At 38.9% G+C, this 15642-nt stretch overlaps 1 protein-coding gene across 1 annotated transcript in view; it reads right to left on the bottom strand.

The window, feature by feature from the left end:
• Positions 1–240: 240 nt before the first annotated feature.
• Positions 241–15642, bottom strand: part of lov (jim lovell) — a 63442-nt gene continuing 48040 nt past the window's right edge. Inside the window, exons 5-10 of the mRNA XM_068229523.1 lie at positions 15360–15437; positions 15204–15275; positions 15035–15107; positions 11269–11398; positions 6968–6978; positions 241–941 (exon numbers count right to left, since the gene is read on the bottom strand). Coding sequence (XP_068085624.1) covers positions 241–941; positions 6968–6978; positions 11269–11398; positions 15035–15107; positions 15204–15275; positions 15360–15437 — 1065 coding nt within the window. The remainder of the gene's footprint in view (positions 942–6967; positions 6979–11268; positions 11399–15034; positions 15108–15203; positions 15276–15359; positions 15438–15642) is intronic.

Below are 15642 nucleotides of genomic sequence, written 5' to 3' on the forward strand. Positions count from 1 at the left end.
CACTGTAAATATATCTATACATAAAAGGAATAATTATTTAATGTATAAAAATTGTATATTATCCCTGTTATTTTATATATGAAATATACTATCCACTGACTGGCTCTGATATAATCTTGATAGTGTAACAAAACAGTTGTGCTCCAGCAATAAGAAGAAAGGAATGACTGCCTTTTAAGTAATATCATTTATAAATAGCCTGTCCTTCTTAAAGCTATCATAATAGCAGTTGAATCCCTGCTAGTTCTGACCATTCTGTTCCACCAGCTGCTGTTGCACCGCCGTATCAGATTCCCTAGGTGGTAGAACGACATCGTGCTCGTCTTCCATCACATTGTTATCCCGCGATTTACGACCGCTACTACCGCTCTTGCAGTCGTCTGCTTCCCTGCCACCACCGACGGATGCTATATCAAGCGGGAGGGGCATACCCGGAGGGAATAGTTCACGATTCTTCTCCGACTGCGGCAAAAGATGAATCATGCTCACTGGCACAGGGAACGATGCTGCAAAGTCTGGATAAAAATTAGCAGCCGAATAGGGGTTGAAAACACCCGGACCTACGGACACCAAGTCGGACTCCGGAGGACCTAGCATGTCGTCTGGATTGTTTGACTTACCCGTGGCATTGTTGTTGTTATTATTGTTGTTGTTGTTATTACCAGATGCTGGTCCCATTGGTCCCAGACCCAACAAGTCCAGTGGTCCACCAGGTCCTCCCAGGCAGTCCTTCTTCAGCTGCTCAAGCTTCAAGGACTTGCCATACTTCCCTCGTACGTACATTAACAGGCTGTTATAAGGGATCCCAAATATTCTGGATGCCTGTGACGTAGTCATCTTCTTGTTCCATACATGCTGCAAGGCCTCCGTTAACTCAGCATTGGTCCATGAGCGGGGAGGTCCACCCCGTGGTGCACTGTGCTGCCCTTTAGGTCGCCCCACTGCAAAAAAAGTTCAAATAAATGTCCGTTTTACAGGCTCAGAGAAAAGACGATTGCCAAATAAGGGCAATATTCAAAATATGCTGGTCATTAAAGAAATCTTTCATTCCCTTCAATTAATTTTTACCACTAATTATGCAAACATGGAAAAATGTTCAAGTTTTATTCAGACTGTGTGCTACTCTAATGATATCTTTTGTTAAAAGTATGAAGGAAAAAAAACCGCTGGTCACTTTACTATATGCCATGTAACTCAGATCTACTGTTATACTGCATCCCATTCTAGTGATGTGGGAGCCTGTGGCAGAGCCTACAGTTCTTGAATGAGTCCATCCACCAACCTAAAAAATCCTTAATCAGCAACACAAATGCACTCAGAAGACAACTTTTATACTTGGCACAGGTCAACTGCCTATGATGATGACCCCCATAAGGGACTCCATGATATAATATACAATATGAACCTACGGACCAAATGAGGAACTGAAAATGGTCAAATTTATCGAGATTCCATGATAGCGCACAGTGGTTCATACTCCACTAAAGGGCTGACCTAGGCATGAATATTAAATAGTCATACCTTAGCCAACTCTTTCAAAAGCAAGTTTGGAAATATTTGCAAGGGATGGATTTAAAAAAAACATAAGAAATGAGCTTAAACTTCTTTAAAAATGTTGATGCTATATACAGAAAGGAATAACAAAGGTGACTACATCCGCTATTCAGACTCATATTCAAACTCATAAGAATAAAAGTTTCGTCAGAAAATTGTTCTCTGAACCACCTTATGTTACCAGGTAGCAGAATTATCTTGAGATTATGTTAATGCTGAAGATGATGGATAAAACTCTTGAGACTGTTCAGTTATTTTAAAAATACAGTTTCAGTAACAACATTACTGAATGCTACCTGATTTTAAGAATTTTTCCCAATCCATTCAAGATCCTAAAAGCACGAGAGAGTATCGAGAGGACAGCAGCTCTACAACTTCCTTGTACCAAAGATTAGTTGAATATACTCAAGCTGTATATTTTACAATGAACACATTGAATTTTCTTACTATACATCAGAAAGTAGGAAGATTCCAGATAGAGTATTTATCATCTGAAGCATAGGGTATAGTTGGGACAGATGACGAGGAAGGAGAGATGACACACTCCAGGCTGTGAGAGCTGTGGAGGGGGTAGGTCATTTGGAGGTTGTTGAATGGGAAGCGGTTGTGAACGAGAGCTGGGCTTGTTGTTTCTTAGTGTGTTTCAGTGGATATAGTTGTTCTCAGAAGGAAGTTTCATATTAGCTGATAATGGTGAGTGTCGGAACATTTTTTACGTCCGTAGATTACCTCTTTAATGACCACAACATTCAGTATTATTTTACAAAAATATAAGCATTTGAGTATGTAGTAGGTTAAGTTGTCTATGCATCAGCACATTTTTGAATGTCGTAAGGCATGTTGCCAGTTACTGGGTTCAGGTGAGTTAACGCAGGGAGGCTGAGGGAGAGACGGCGCAGTTTCATACGTGAGGGCAACATGGCGCAACCAATGCTTTGCTAAATTGTCTTCTACAACGCTTCTTATCTTTCCTGTTGCAGCCAAAAATGCCTAGAAAATACATACAGAAAATAGATAGAGTAAAATGGATCCAGGATGACCTCCGTAAAGCAGTCCATGTCATTGCTACCGAGAAAATGCCAGTTAGAGAAGCGGGGTGGCAGTTTAACATTCCGGAAGACCGCCTGTCACCCGGAGGCCCCGGGTTCGATTCCTGGCTGAGTATTAAAATTATAAAATCCTTTTAATAACAACCACCTACTCAATACAATAATGAACTATCCCTCCTTGATAAAGGCCTGAAATTTAATTGGCCTAACCCGAAAAAAACCGACGATCTGATTACTACAGTCGCGGAAATTGAATCTAACATTCAAAAACTCCCCGTAGAAGTGCATAAAGACATTAAATATGAAATAAAGAAAAAGCTTCCTTTTCTGGCGAAAGAACTGAAAACTACCTCGAATCCGACCTTTAGCAAACAAATACATAATGTAAAAAAAAAAAATTGTACTGAGTAGGTGGTTGTTATTAAAAGGATTTTATAATTTTAATATATTGTCCTCAATACGGTTCTATTATGAGATTAATTACATGTATCCTGGCTGAGCCACGGGTTTTTAATTGTAAATTATTAATATCCGTGGCCAGGGGACTGGGTGTTTGTGTCATCCTTAATGTTCCTTTCCTCACATTCAACACTCTACACTTCCGCAATTCCACTTACATGCAGGTTCCTACCATATGGTGAAAGTAGTGGCAAAAGATCTATAGAAGTCAACGCCACAAACAAATATCATTTTTTTTTTAAATTCCGGAACCTACTCTTCATCGTAGGCTAGCTACAAAGAACTACGAAAAGACGAGCTTGGGATCACAGTCATCGTTAGGAACTAAACCTGAACGGAAGCTAGTCCTGCACATTCAGAAATTGCAAGCATCTGGCTTTGCACCAACAAGGCAAACTGTTCAAAACATAGCTTTCAGTTTAGCTAAGCGTTTGGGTCTGCAATCAAAGCTCAACGACGCAAAAGGAAAAGCATGTAGGGATTGGTACACATCTTTCACGGAAAGGAACAATGATTTATGTTTGAGGAAAGCAGAGGGAATATTTGTTAATAAGAGTGCTATTGCTAAATAGGGAAGAAATTGATGGTTATTTCGATTAATTAATAAAATTAATTGAGGAAAGTGAACTGCGGGGGAAACTGGGACATGTTTTCAACGTGGATGAAACTGGCCAACAGTTAAACAACAAGTCGGGCAAAGTTGTTGCCATTAAGGGGAGCAAAGATGTTAAAGTTTTCATTTCTGGAGAGAAAGAAGAAACTATGTTTGTAATTGCTTGTTGCAGTGCTGAAGGCAAATTTCTTCCGCCATATTGCATATTCAAAGGTAAGAATAAGAAGTGTGAATTTGAAGATGGCATGCCACCTGGTTCAGTAGTTACTATGAGCCCAAAACGGAGTACGTGAATTCTGAAATCTTTATGGACTGGCTACAGAATCATTTTGCTCCCCGAAAACCCCTTGGCAAAGAACTTCTTATATTAGATGGATATGTATCCTATATGAACTCTGATGAAATGATTGACTTTGCATTGTTGAATGACATTATATTACTTTGTCTATCAAGCCACACACCACACTTCTTGCAGCCATTAGATCGTGGAATTTTTAAGCCTCTGATGTCTTATTTCTACCAGGCTTGTGAAACTTTTATTTGAAATCATCCAGATCGCCAAGATATTTTTCAAATATGTTTACTAGTAAATAAGTTTTTTAACATCATTGTAGACACGAATTTTAATTTAAGTATCCTTCTCACAAATGCTTGAAGACTGTTACACACATTGACTTTTTTATTCCTGCCACCTAGTGTTATTACAAAATGTATATCACCATAGGCACTTTTAAATATTTTAAATATACATACTTGCAAATAAGTTTCTAAACACAACTGTAGATGCAAATCGTAATTTAAGTATCATTCATACATATTACCTCATCCCCCAACCTCCCCCCCCCCCCCCCCTTCATTTAGAGCACCTAGAGCAATAGTTTTTAGGAACCCATGGGATTTAAGGTTTAATGTGCTTACTATCCAAATGTTTTCATCTAAGCCATTTATATACAGCTGAAGATGACCACTAAGTGGTCAAAACATGTTCTGCGTGTGCTAATGTATTTTTAATTTTGCCAAAGGCAAAAAATAAAGTATCAATTAGGTGGTTTTTAAATTAATGTGTTGATTGTACTCATCGATACGGTCATGAAGTAGACAGCTTGCAATTGGTAAGGCCTAAGCGTAGGAAACAATCGGCTGCCCATCTAACCGATGTGAAGTTTGTAACTGACAGAAGAAATAAAAGGCTCTCAAAGTAGCAAAAGGGCCTAGAAGAATGGAAATGAAAAAAAGGAGGACTGCATGAGTCAAGCGACTGGTGTACGACGGAACATTTTCAGAAGAGAGCGGCAGTGCAAATTTACCTTCCTCAAAGGAAGAATCAGGAGATGACAATCAGTGCGAGTGTTTCGAGGTATATGAAGAAATGAAATCCACATCTAATTGGATTATGTACATAGCTTATGCAAGGTGGCTTCATGAAACATGTACATTCATGCAGAACTGTGTTCATCATGCTGCCAAATCCAATAGAAGCAAGAAAGACAATCCTTGAAGTGAACAAAGTAGTTTTCGCCGAGTGTTAAAGCACTAACCATCTCTCCCTTACCACTGCGTCAACTGACACCACCGGGTGGGAGAGATGAAAACCACGCTTGGCAGTGAATTCAAAACTGTGCTGGAAGTTTTTTGTATCTTCTTTCAGTTAATGTTTTGTTTGTTATGATAGTTCTTAAAATGGTGCGCCATCTCTCCTGACTTTACCCTAATGTTACAACATTTGTGTTAACAAATTCACCCTACTTTTGTACACGAGTGTCTCTCACATTCATGCCTGCAAGTCTCTAACCTCCAGTTTCCTTTCCCAGTTTGGTATTATAAACTACTAGCTGCTGTGTACCTGTTGTTGACAGGTCAGCAGGAGCGCCATCTAATGGAGATGAGAGGTAACAGGAGAATCTTCGTGAGTTTTTACAACTGGATGCCCTTCCTGATCTCAACCTCATCAGAGGAACTAATCAGAGCTAGTGGTGGTGATTATTGTTTTAAGAGGAAGTACAACTGCACAACCATCCTTTATTAACTAATTGGAGAGAAAGAATGGATTGGGTCCAACACTTCAAAAAATGAAGGTATTGGCCAAAGAAAGACAAGGGCCACCAACGGCACGAAAATGAAAGATTCCCAAGCACTCCACATGTAATGCGGTCAGGGTCAGAAAAGAACAAGAGTTAACCAAGGGAAGTCAGATAGGATAGATGAAAGTGAGGAGTTTGACACAAGCAAGTGAAAGCTAAGGGCTCTGTGTTCGCCAACCCACACCTTTTAGTCACCTTTTACGATGGCAGGGTTACTGTGGATGTTATTCTATTGCCCCCACCCACAGGAGGGGGAGTTAATGAGATGTGATTAATGATGTGATATATCGCACCAAGATAGTGGCACAACTCAAAAAATGTAATTTTTTAGTTATGACATGCACCATATACAAAATTAATCACTCGTTTGATCTAGAAAACTGTCATAAGTTTAACTCCTTTCTCTCTTGCAAAAAATCACAAATGCCATTATACCACTTCAGCATACTGAAGACTGTCAGTCAAGAATACAAAGGGCACTAGGAAAATTTTGCAATGTGAGTGAACGCTTTAGACTCTTTCAAAATAATATCCACCACGCAAAAAATCACAAATGCCATTATGTGAACACTGTCAGTCAAGAATACAAAGGGCACTAGGAAAATTTTGCAATGTGAGTGAACGCTTTAGACTCTTTCAAAATAATTTCCACCACACTCAATACACTTCTCCATACGTTGAAACCAGTCACTGAACCAACTCTGCCACTTTTCTTCGGTTACATCTTCCACTCTTGATCCCATGCTGCCAGAAGCTCCTCGGCGGATGCAAAACGCCCCCTTTCAGCTTCATCTTCACTTCTGGGAAGAGTGCGAAGTCACACGGGGCAAGGTCAAGACTCTAAGGAGGGTGATCAAGCACAGTCAACCCTGATCTGGCAAGAAAATCCATTGTTACTTTAGCACGATGTGCTGGAGCATTGTCATGATGCAAGAGCCAAGTGTTGAGCCGTGACCTTGGACGGAACTTCTTGAGAGCCTGGATGACCTGAGGCAGACAAGTCTCACTGTACCACTTTGCAGTAACTGTCCTTTGTGTTTCTAGTACAACCCGAGTCAGGATGCCCCATTTAGCGAAGAATACTGCAATCATCCTTTTCTTCACTGACCATGACTTTCGCACAGTCACAGGAGTACCCTCATCTTCAAACAGCCACACCTTGTTCTGGAATTTTGTTGGGACATCGTAATAATAAAGCCAAGTTTCATCACCTGTAACAATGCTATTGGCGTTACACGAAGTCCCATTTTCAAACTGTTTTAGCATTTTTCGGCAACATTTCACTCGATGTGCCCTTTGTTCCTCTGAAAGTGAATGGGGCACCCAAAGGTGGTGGTGGTGATTATTGTTTTAAGAGGAAGTACAACTTGGCAACCATCCTCTATATAACACTAATCAGAAGGAAAAATGGAAGGGATCCGACACTTCGAAAAATGAAGATGTTGGCCAAAGGAAGACAAGGGCCACGAAGGGCGTGAAAATGAAAGACTCCCTAGCCCTCGCAAACCTAATAGCGTCGGGGTCGGAAAAGAACAAGAGCTGACCAAGGGAGGTCGGATAGGATAGATAAAAGTGAGGAGCCTGGCACAAGTAAGTGGAAGCAATGCCAGGACTCAGCTGAGGACCCCGTGGTCGCCAACCCACGCTCCAAAGTTTAGAGCCCCTGAGGCCCCTTTTACTCGCCTCCTACGACAGGCAGGGGATACCCTGGGTGTTATTCTACCGCCCCCACCCACAGGGGGAGGGCACCCAAAGGGAACAAACACTTCTAACATGGAGATGGTCATGTAGAACTGAATGAATAGCTGGTGCAGGGATGTGGAGGGTCTCTTCTACCTGCCGATATGTCAACCGCCTCTCTTGCTGCAACATTTTTCTCACCGTTTCAATGTTTTCCTCAGTCACTGATTCAGACGGTCGCCCAGAACGAGGATCGTCTTCAACCCCAAAATTTCCCATCTGGAACTCTTTGTACCAGCGGAAAATTGTTGTCTGATGTGGACAGTCTTTCCCCAGCACAGGAGTCATTTCCTCCAGGCAGGGGTCAACAGTTAATCCAAGAGCAAAATTGTAGCTGATAATTGCGAGATATTCACCCTTAGACAACACTGACATCTTAACTTGCGTTCAACCCCACTGCCTGGTAACAACTGGTGTGAAGGTCACACCTTGCTGTCTTCTAGACCGGTTTTCACCTCTCTTTTCATCCCTCAGCATAACAGGGGTGTCTAGCCAACCGTTTTTGCTTATTGTAAAATTTTCCTAGTGCCCTCTGTACTGACACTTCTTAGTTGTGATTTATTTCATTGGAACTCCATGCAAATGTAATGTAATATGTGTTAAATTTATCATGTAGAAATAGTCTGATAAAATATTATCATTGACTTGATATGGTGTCTCAAACCTCTAATTTTGTTTTCTTAGAAACACTCATTTTTGAGTTTTGTCACAAATTTTGCAGAGGTGCGATATGATAGTAGGAAGGGAGAGGACGAAACCTGATGCTGGCACATGGCCTTCTCCTGTCAAATAGCCCCATGGGGTCTGCTCAAGGCTTAATCCCCCATTTAATGGATGAATCACCATCAACAACATCATATACTCTTGCTCCATATGAACACTGCGAAGAGCTTTGGAATTAAATCCAGGCTAATGGCATGCAATCTAGTGATTCGAAACTGTGTATTGTGTATTTCATTAATAAAAATCAATTTTTAACATTTTCATTTTTAATTTGTTTTGAAATATTTCAACTTGCTCACGGGAACCAAACCCATGTCTTCCCTAGTGAACTGAACATGTCTTTAATGCCTAGCTAGGCAGCCCCCACCTCATCACTAGACATTGGATTTGTATGCTGTATAAATCATGCCACCATGCTACAAAACGTAGTAAAATATGCCTTTAATATGCACTAATTTTCATGCTATTAAACATTTGTATGAAATGCAAATGTAACATTCCTTACTAGACTCATGCGATTCACCCACACCAATACATAAAATCATAATTATGAACAAACAACTGAATGAAAAACAAAGAAATCACACTACTTGCAGCTGGGGCTGTTCAGCTAGTACAAAGTCTGTGCATACTTTGTGAGACGTATCTATCTGTCAGTGTTCACTGTTAAAAAAATATGTACACTTCTCCTAGATAAAACACAGTGTGTTAATTAATACACATGATAAATCAATTAGTAAGGTTTTAAGAAAAGCATGTAAAAAAATACACAAACGTGAAGATCCATACTTAAAAACACATTTCTCTTTCACTTTACACTGCACATCCTATTTTTCTTGTCCATAATTTGCTTTCCATGTACACTACAACAATCTTCTCCAAGTTTTCTGGTGTAAATCTGTGGCGTTTGTTAAACCTAGCTTCAATGCGGAGAATGATCTCTCTACATTTACGGATATGACAGGAAAGTACTTGAATTCGGGAGTGAGTGCAAGTGTTAAACGTTCTGGTAGATCCACATTATCATTACCAGCCAAATATTTATCTATAACTACCACCGTGTCGTAGCCTGGATTTCGTTTAAGGGCATCACGATATTTTGTTTGCAGATGGAGTCTGAGGTTTCCTGTGATACCTTCCAGTTCACGCTTCATGGTCTCCACAATGTCCAGCGAATCATCATGACACAACCTACATGTTTCTAGCTTCTTGACTGAGTCTAATACGATTTGGAAGTGTGTCTTGATAAGCACCAGTTCCCTTTGAACCGTTTAATTACCGATAGAGTTCAGGAAGTTAATTACTTTACATTTTCTTGAAGACTGCCTGTAAAATATGTTAAAATATGCATAATAGAAGTTGAAAACATGCACAATAAATCCAGAATTTGAAATGTATGCACTATTAAACTTAATAATTTGTACAATACAAGTCCTTGTCGGTTTTGGAGGTCCACATATTGGCAAACAAAATATACATTTGCATACAAATCTGATGTCTACTCATTACAAACTAAGTCTTGTATAATTTTAGAATCTAGAGCATATTATGTATTATCTGCGTCTGACGAGAAGTCACGGAAGCTTGTAGGTTCGGCACGAGTAACAAATACTAGAATAAGCTACAATTAGTCATGATAGACAGTGTGAGCTCTCTGAAACAGATGCGTGTTCAATATTAAACTGTTCACTGTGTAATAATTCTAGTAATGTCACACTAAAGCTCAATTGCCCTACCACTCTGAAACATCACAAAAGCACCACAATTCGAAAGAGTCACCGCAGACAGAACAGATTACATAAAATCAGCTTCATGGTCCGTATCGCACTTCAATAGATTCACAATTAAGTATTTAATTTATTTTCCACCTAGTCGATACAATGATTGCTTAAGGCAATTTTTAATGGTCAAAAGTGGTACATGTTTCGTATATTATCAACATCTTCAGCCACATAACACTGTTTAGATGAAAAATATATGAAATTGACAAAGTAATGCTTTAGAGGAAGTGTCCTTAAAATTAACATAAGATTGACAAGATTAAAACAAACAAATAACTCAAGAGAAAATATATAAATTATTTCTACAATAGAAAGCAGTCGTCAAGGAAACACTTGTACAATATTCCATAGAGAAATTGTCCTAATAAATATTCTTTTCTTAATAATTCATGAAAAAAGATCAATTTATAAATTAAAAATTATACAATTTATAAGTAATTATCGAAACGAAGAAATCCTGATATCACAGTGCGGCTCTTATTATTAATGTAGATGAAAATATAACTAATTCCTAGTTGTCAAATCTTATTAAGCCTGCTTTCCTTTGGAACAGTAACTCCTGTCATTCTTTCACAGTTTTGTACACCCGGCGCAAAACTGTGAAAGAATGACAGGAGTTACTGTTCCAAAGGAAAGCAGGCTTAATAAGATTTGACAACTAGGAATTAGTTATATTTTCATCTACATTAATAATAAGAGCCGCACTGTGATATCAGGATTTCTTCGTTTCGATAATTACTTATAAATTGTATAATTTTTAATTTATAAATTGATCTTTTTTCATGAATTATTAAGAAAAGAATATTTATTAGGACAATTTCTCTATGGAATATTGTACAAGTGTTTCCTTGACGACTGCTTTCTATTGTAGAAATAATTTATATATTTTCTCTTGAGTTATTTGTTTGTTTTAATCTTGTCAATCTTATGTTAATTTTAAGGACACTTCCTCTAAAGCATTACTTTGTCAATTTTATATATTTTTCATCTAAACAGTGTTATGTGGCTGAAGATGTTGATAATATACGAAACATGTACCACTTTTGACCATTAAAAATTGCCTTAAGCAATCATTGTATCGACTAGGTGGAAAATAAATTAAATTCTTAATTGTGAATCGACAGAACAGATGTTTATTGTCAAGCCTTGAGACTTGAGATTAGCACATGGGCAGCAGCCATGCTTACTCCTCGCACCCCTTATCCCACATCCATGCGGCTTCTCATCTGACGAACATAGTATTACATCACTCTAACAACTACAGTAACTTATACTTACTTTTCCGCTTGCTCATGATATGATGGTTCTCACTCCTGGGTTCTGGGATGTCATTAAGGAGAGGATTCCGGCAGCTATCCATACTTGGGAAGAATCCAAGTTGGGAGTCGAGAGAAAAAACTGAAATATGAACGTCAGAGTCAAATTAAATCCTGAGTGTATTAGAAAAACTGATATAATAAAGACTTCACAGCAATCATGTAAGAAACAAAAGATAGTTTCCTTGTAGAAGAATTATTTCAGTTCACTACTTTCAGGAATTATATTCTTATTAAAACAGCACCTACAGTAAATCACTGCTGATCAGAATGTGTAATACATATAATCTATTGATACACAGGGAAGAGATATAGATTTTAGTGGTATATTAAAGCAACCAGACATCCTGTTTCGAATGAAACAGTACTGTGTCTCTGTCTGCTATCCCAGTGCCCCAATAGGTATTGCTAGGGCACCTGTTGTCCTGTTTTCTTGGAAAAGGCAATTTTATCTTATGTTTATAGTAAACAGAGAAAGAGTCCAAAAAGACAAGAGAGTCATTTGTGGAGTGCTGCAATAAATCTGTCTCATGTTCATTTTTTACCTCAAAAATTTCCACTTTAGAACACTTTCCTATTTATTTGTGTTTCCAAAAATAACATCCTGTTTTCACCAGTAGCATACATTAAACTCGTTCACGTAAAATTCTCAGTCCGCTGCAGAATTACTATATTTCTCCATAAACTGAATCACTCAAATTTTAAAACATCATAAAATTTGATTGTTTCTCCATACTTCACTTATAAGTGGTTACACTGGAAAGCAAATTACGCTATTATAATACATTGGACCCGATATACGTATTTATACTGTCACATGAGGAAAAACTAACGTGAGATAAAAGTGGGGATAATATTTTCTCTTCAACTCCATATAAAAAATGAGGGTGCGTGATATACATGATGGTGAGATATAAGCGAGTAAATACGTTGTCTTGCATGCACCATACAAGAAAGATGAAGCATACATAATGCTGACAAATGATCTCCATCATCACTACCACAATTATATCTCTGAGTTCAATTAAATCGTTTTCTGTGCAGGTACTTTTGTATTGTGCCAAGGTGTACAAAGAGCCAAACCTAGATGTATAAAATCTACCATTTCATATGTTGCAATATTTTTGGATACCTCATCTGATTTGGTCAGCAACCAGTTCTGTAATGATTAGTCAAAACTCTCTACCCGAAAGAATTTGAATTATTCTAAATTCAGATCATGCTAAGGGAAGCTGAAAACCACTCTGGATGGAGGCATCCCATAAAGCTTAACCTACAAGGAATACAAAGCCTGCTCACTCGCAGTGCTCTCTTCAGAAACAGTGTCCACCTGGCAGTGCGCGTCTTGACCACTGCAGCGCTAGTATACCACCTCACATCAGCACTCACTAGCTTTGCTAATGGGAGTTAAAACCAGCACAAATTTACCTCTACACTATACTTCCTGCATATTACATACATTACTGAGCAGAATGAAGTAGAAAATAATAAATGTTCGCCTTTTACTCCTAGGAATTCAATTCAGCTGCGGATTTTCCCTTCAGATAACACACAACTGTCGAAATTTATGTCTTGCATTTAAAAGGATATAAGGTCTGCACCAGATTTTTTTACTATCGCACCGTAGATTTTCAGTGAAAAGGAACGACTTTAACCATTTTCCTTGATATTTTCTTTTCATAAATTGTTTTTCTTCTCAAGAAGTATTCTCGGCGATACTCGTCTGTCATGCCATTAGCGTAGTTAGTGACAGAGGGGCGCAGAAACTCCTGCAGTATTATTCTGCTTAGTTCCTCAGGATGATCACTTTTCCCACTGTAGAACAGGATTTTTAGCAACATATGGCAACAGTACTTCGGTTAATGTTTGTGCTATATTTGGACTGCCCAGTGTTACCGATATCATTTCGTCCATTACTTGCCCCAGTTTCATCAGCAGTGAAACAAAACTTGGCTTTGGATATCTGAGAACACCTCTGTCTTTGGTTTTTATTAATGACGTTAGTGGAGATGGACTCTGGATACTACTAATTTTATCAACACACTCTTGACATGGCAAGTGGTCTTTGACAACTCTTACCAAATACCCTCCAATATATGCCATTGAAGCACTCGACACAGAAACACATGGCGCTCCATCGGCTTCCTTTTCAATGCTTTCCGTTTGTGTTCAAAAATTTCTTGCTAACTCCGGATTCGTTGCTGCCAGTTCATCTGCGTGAATTGTTGACCTAGTACATTTCCCTGTTGAGTTAGATGTTGCCATCCAGTCACTGCAGGCGGATTCATGTGCTACATTTCCCGTGAGAGATGCACTAACAAGTCCAGTTGTTAAAATTTTATGTAGGGCCTGTGTAACACTTGCAGCATTTGTTTGGTTGTTGCTACCTCCAAGTTGTCTGATGCAACTAAATAAGCTTTTTACTTCATCAGAAGAAAATTTTCTGGTTAGCACAAAATGGAAGTCATTCTCAAGTAGGTACTTGACACACAGGATGGCAGATTTTGTTGTCAGACAAGCTGCTTGATAAGTTTCTTTACTTATGAATTCCACCGGACTTACTGATGCTTTCTTCCAGAGTTCTAGATAGGAAATGAAGTCGTTCTCCAGCCATTCCAGTCTTTCATCATCAACTGAGAAGAAATGTATTGCGTCTTCATTCCGAGAGCGAATGTGCTGCAAAGTGTTTTTCACGTGGACGACGGTGAACCATTGAATAACTATCTTGAAGAACTCAATAGTACATTCAGCATCCTGAAATTCTTTTATTCCAAACTAAGACCCGTATTGCCTCAGGAAATCAAGCACCAAAATGACATCTGAAGAGAAAATATCCACGGCTCTGCCCACGTGCATCTTCTCAAATGTTGTCGGGTAGACATATTTGTATGTCAGTCTTCTTACTAATTTTTCATACCCTTCTGTAAGTCATACGTCACCAGTAAGCATACAACGTGTAGAAATACCGCTAACCGAGGTATTCATGTGAGGTTGAATTGCAGCGCCTCTAGCGGCAAATATAGCATCCACAGGGCAGACAGCTATGAGTGGCTATTGGGCAGGCCTTGTATTACTTGTAGGCTAAAGATCAAGGCTGCAACGCAGAAATGAGAGAGTTATGAGGTCTTGATGCTCAACAATGAGCAAAATGACTAATGATGAATGATAGGAATATTAAGAATCAAGAAGAAAAATGGTTCATCAGAATTAATTGCAGATAGTACACAGAAAATGTTGCAATATGAATAGTATTAATATTTTAGTTATAACTTCAATGTAATTTCCACTTTCTTTTTTAAATATGATTTTTTAATTGTACACAGGTTTCCAGAATAACAAGTAAATATGGAGACTAATTTGTTGATGTTTTGCCAATCTTTTTTTTGCTATGGGCTTTACGTCGCACCGACACAGATAGGTCTTATGGCAATGATGGGATAGGAAAGGCCTACGAGTTGGCGTGGCCTTAATTAAGGTACAGCCCCAGCATTTGCCTGGTGTGAAAATGGGAAACCACGGAAAACCATTTTCAGGGCTGCCGATAGTGGGATTTGAACCTACTATCTCCCGGATGCAAGCTCACAGCCGCGCGCCTCTACGCGCACGGCCAACTCGCCCGGTGTTTTGCCAATCATCAACATATCTGACACAACCACTTCTAGAAACAATTCACCTAACGGTGAGAAAAATAAACCAAATCTCCTTCAAGAATACTCACCGTGAGGAGGTGTTAAGGACAATGCTGATACTGAAGGTAATGGTGGGAAGTTGGAATTATCCATTGAAGAATCCTGTAAAAAATAGAACTGTCAATGTATTTTAAGCAGGTGCTAAATTATAAATATATACATTTCAAAAAAGCACAAACACAATTCAGTTGTTCTTACCGGTGGTGGAGGCGGTAAACTCAATGACTCGGTACTGTTACAGAAGTCAAGCCTATCTCGCTCTCGCTCTCGCTCTCTTTCTCGTTCTCGCTCCCGTTCCCGTTCTCTCTCCCTCTCCTTTTCCCTCTCTCTGTCCTTGTCCCGGTCCCGTTCTCGATCAGGAGTATGCATATTAACTCTAGCATTTTCCAATGGTTGGGGTTCTTCACTTTCTGACTTGAGGGTTGGTGGAAGCTTGAAACACAAAACAAAGTTCTATTAGCAACACAAAACATAGTAACTCTCTTGAGGCAATAGAATTACAAAAAATCATGTAACACCAGTAGGAAATATTCATCATAAAATGAGGAAATATATGGTAATAAAATCTCAATTAACTGAATCTCTGCCGACTAAAAAAAAAACACTCAACTAAATCGAACAGCTGCATTTATATGCG

This window comes from Anabrus simplex, chromosome 1, assembly GCF_040414725.1.
Source record: "Anabrus simplex isolate iqAnaSimp1 chromosome 1, ASM4041472v1, whole genome shotgun sequence".
In the NCBI taxonomy this organism is placed as follows: Eukaryota; Metazoa; Arthropoda; class Insecta; order Orthoptera; family Tettigoniidae; genus Anabrus; species Anabrus simplex.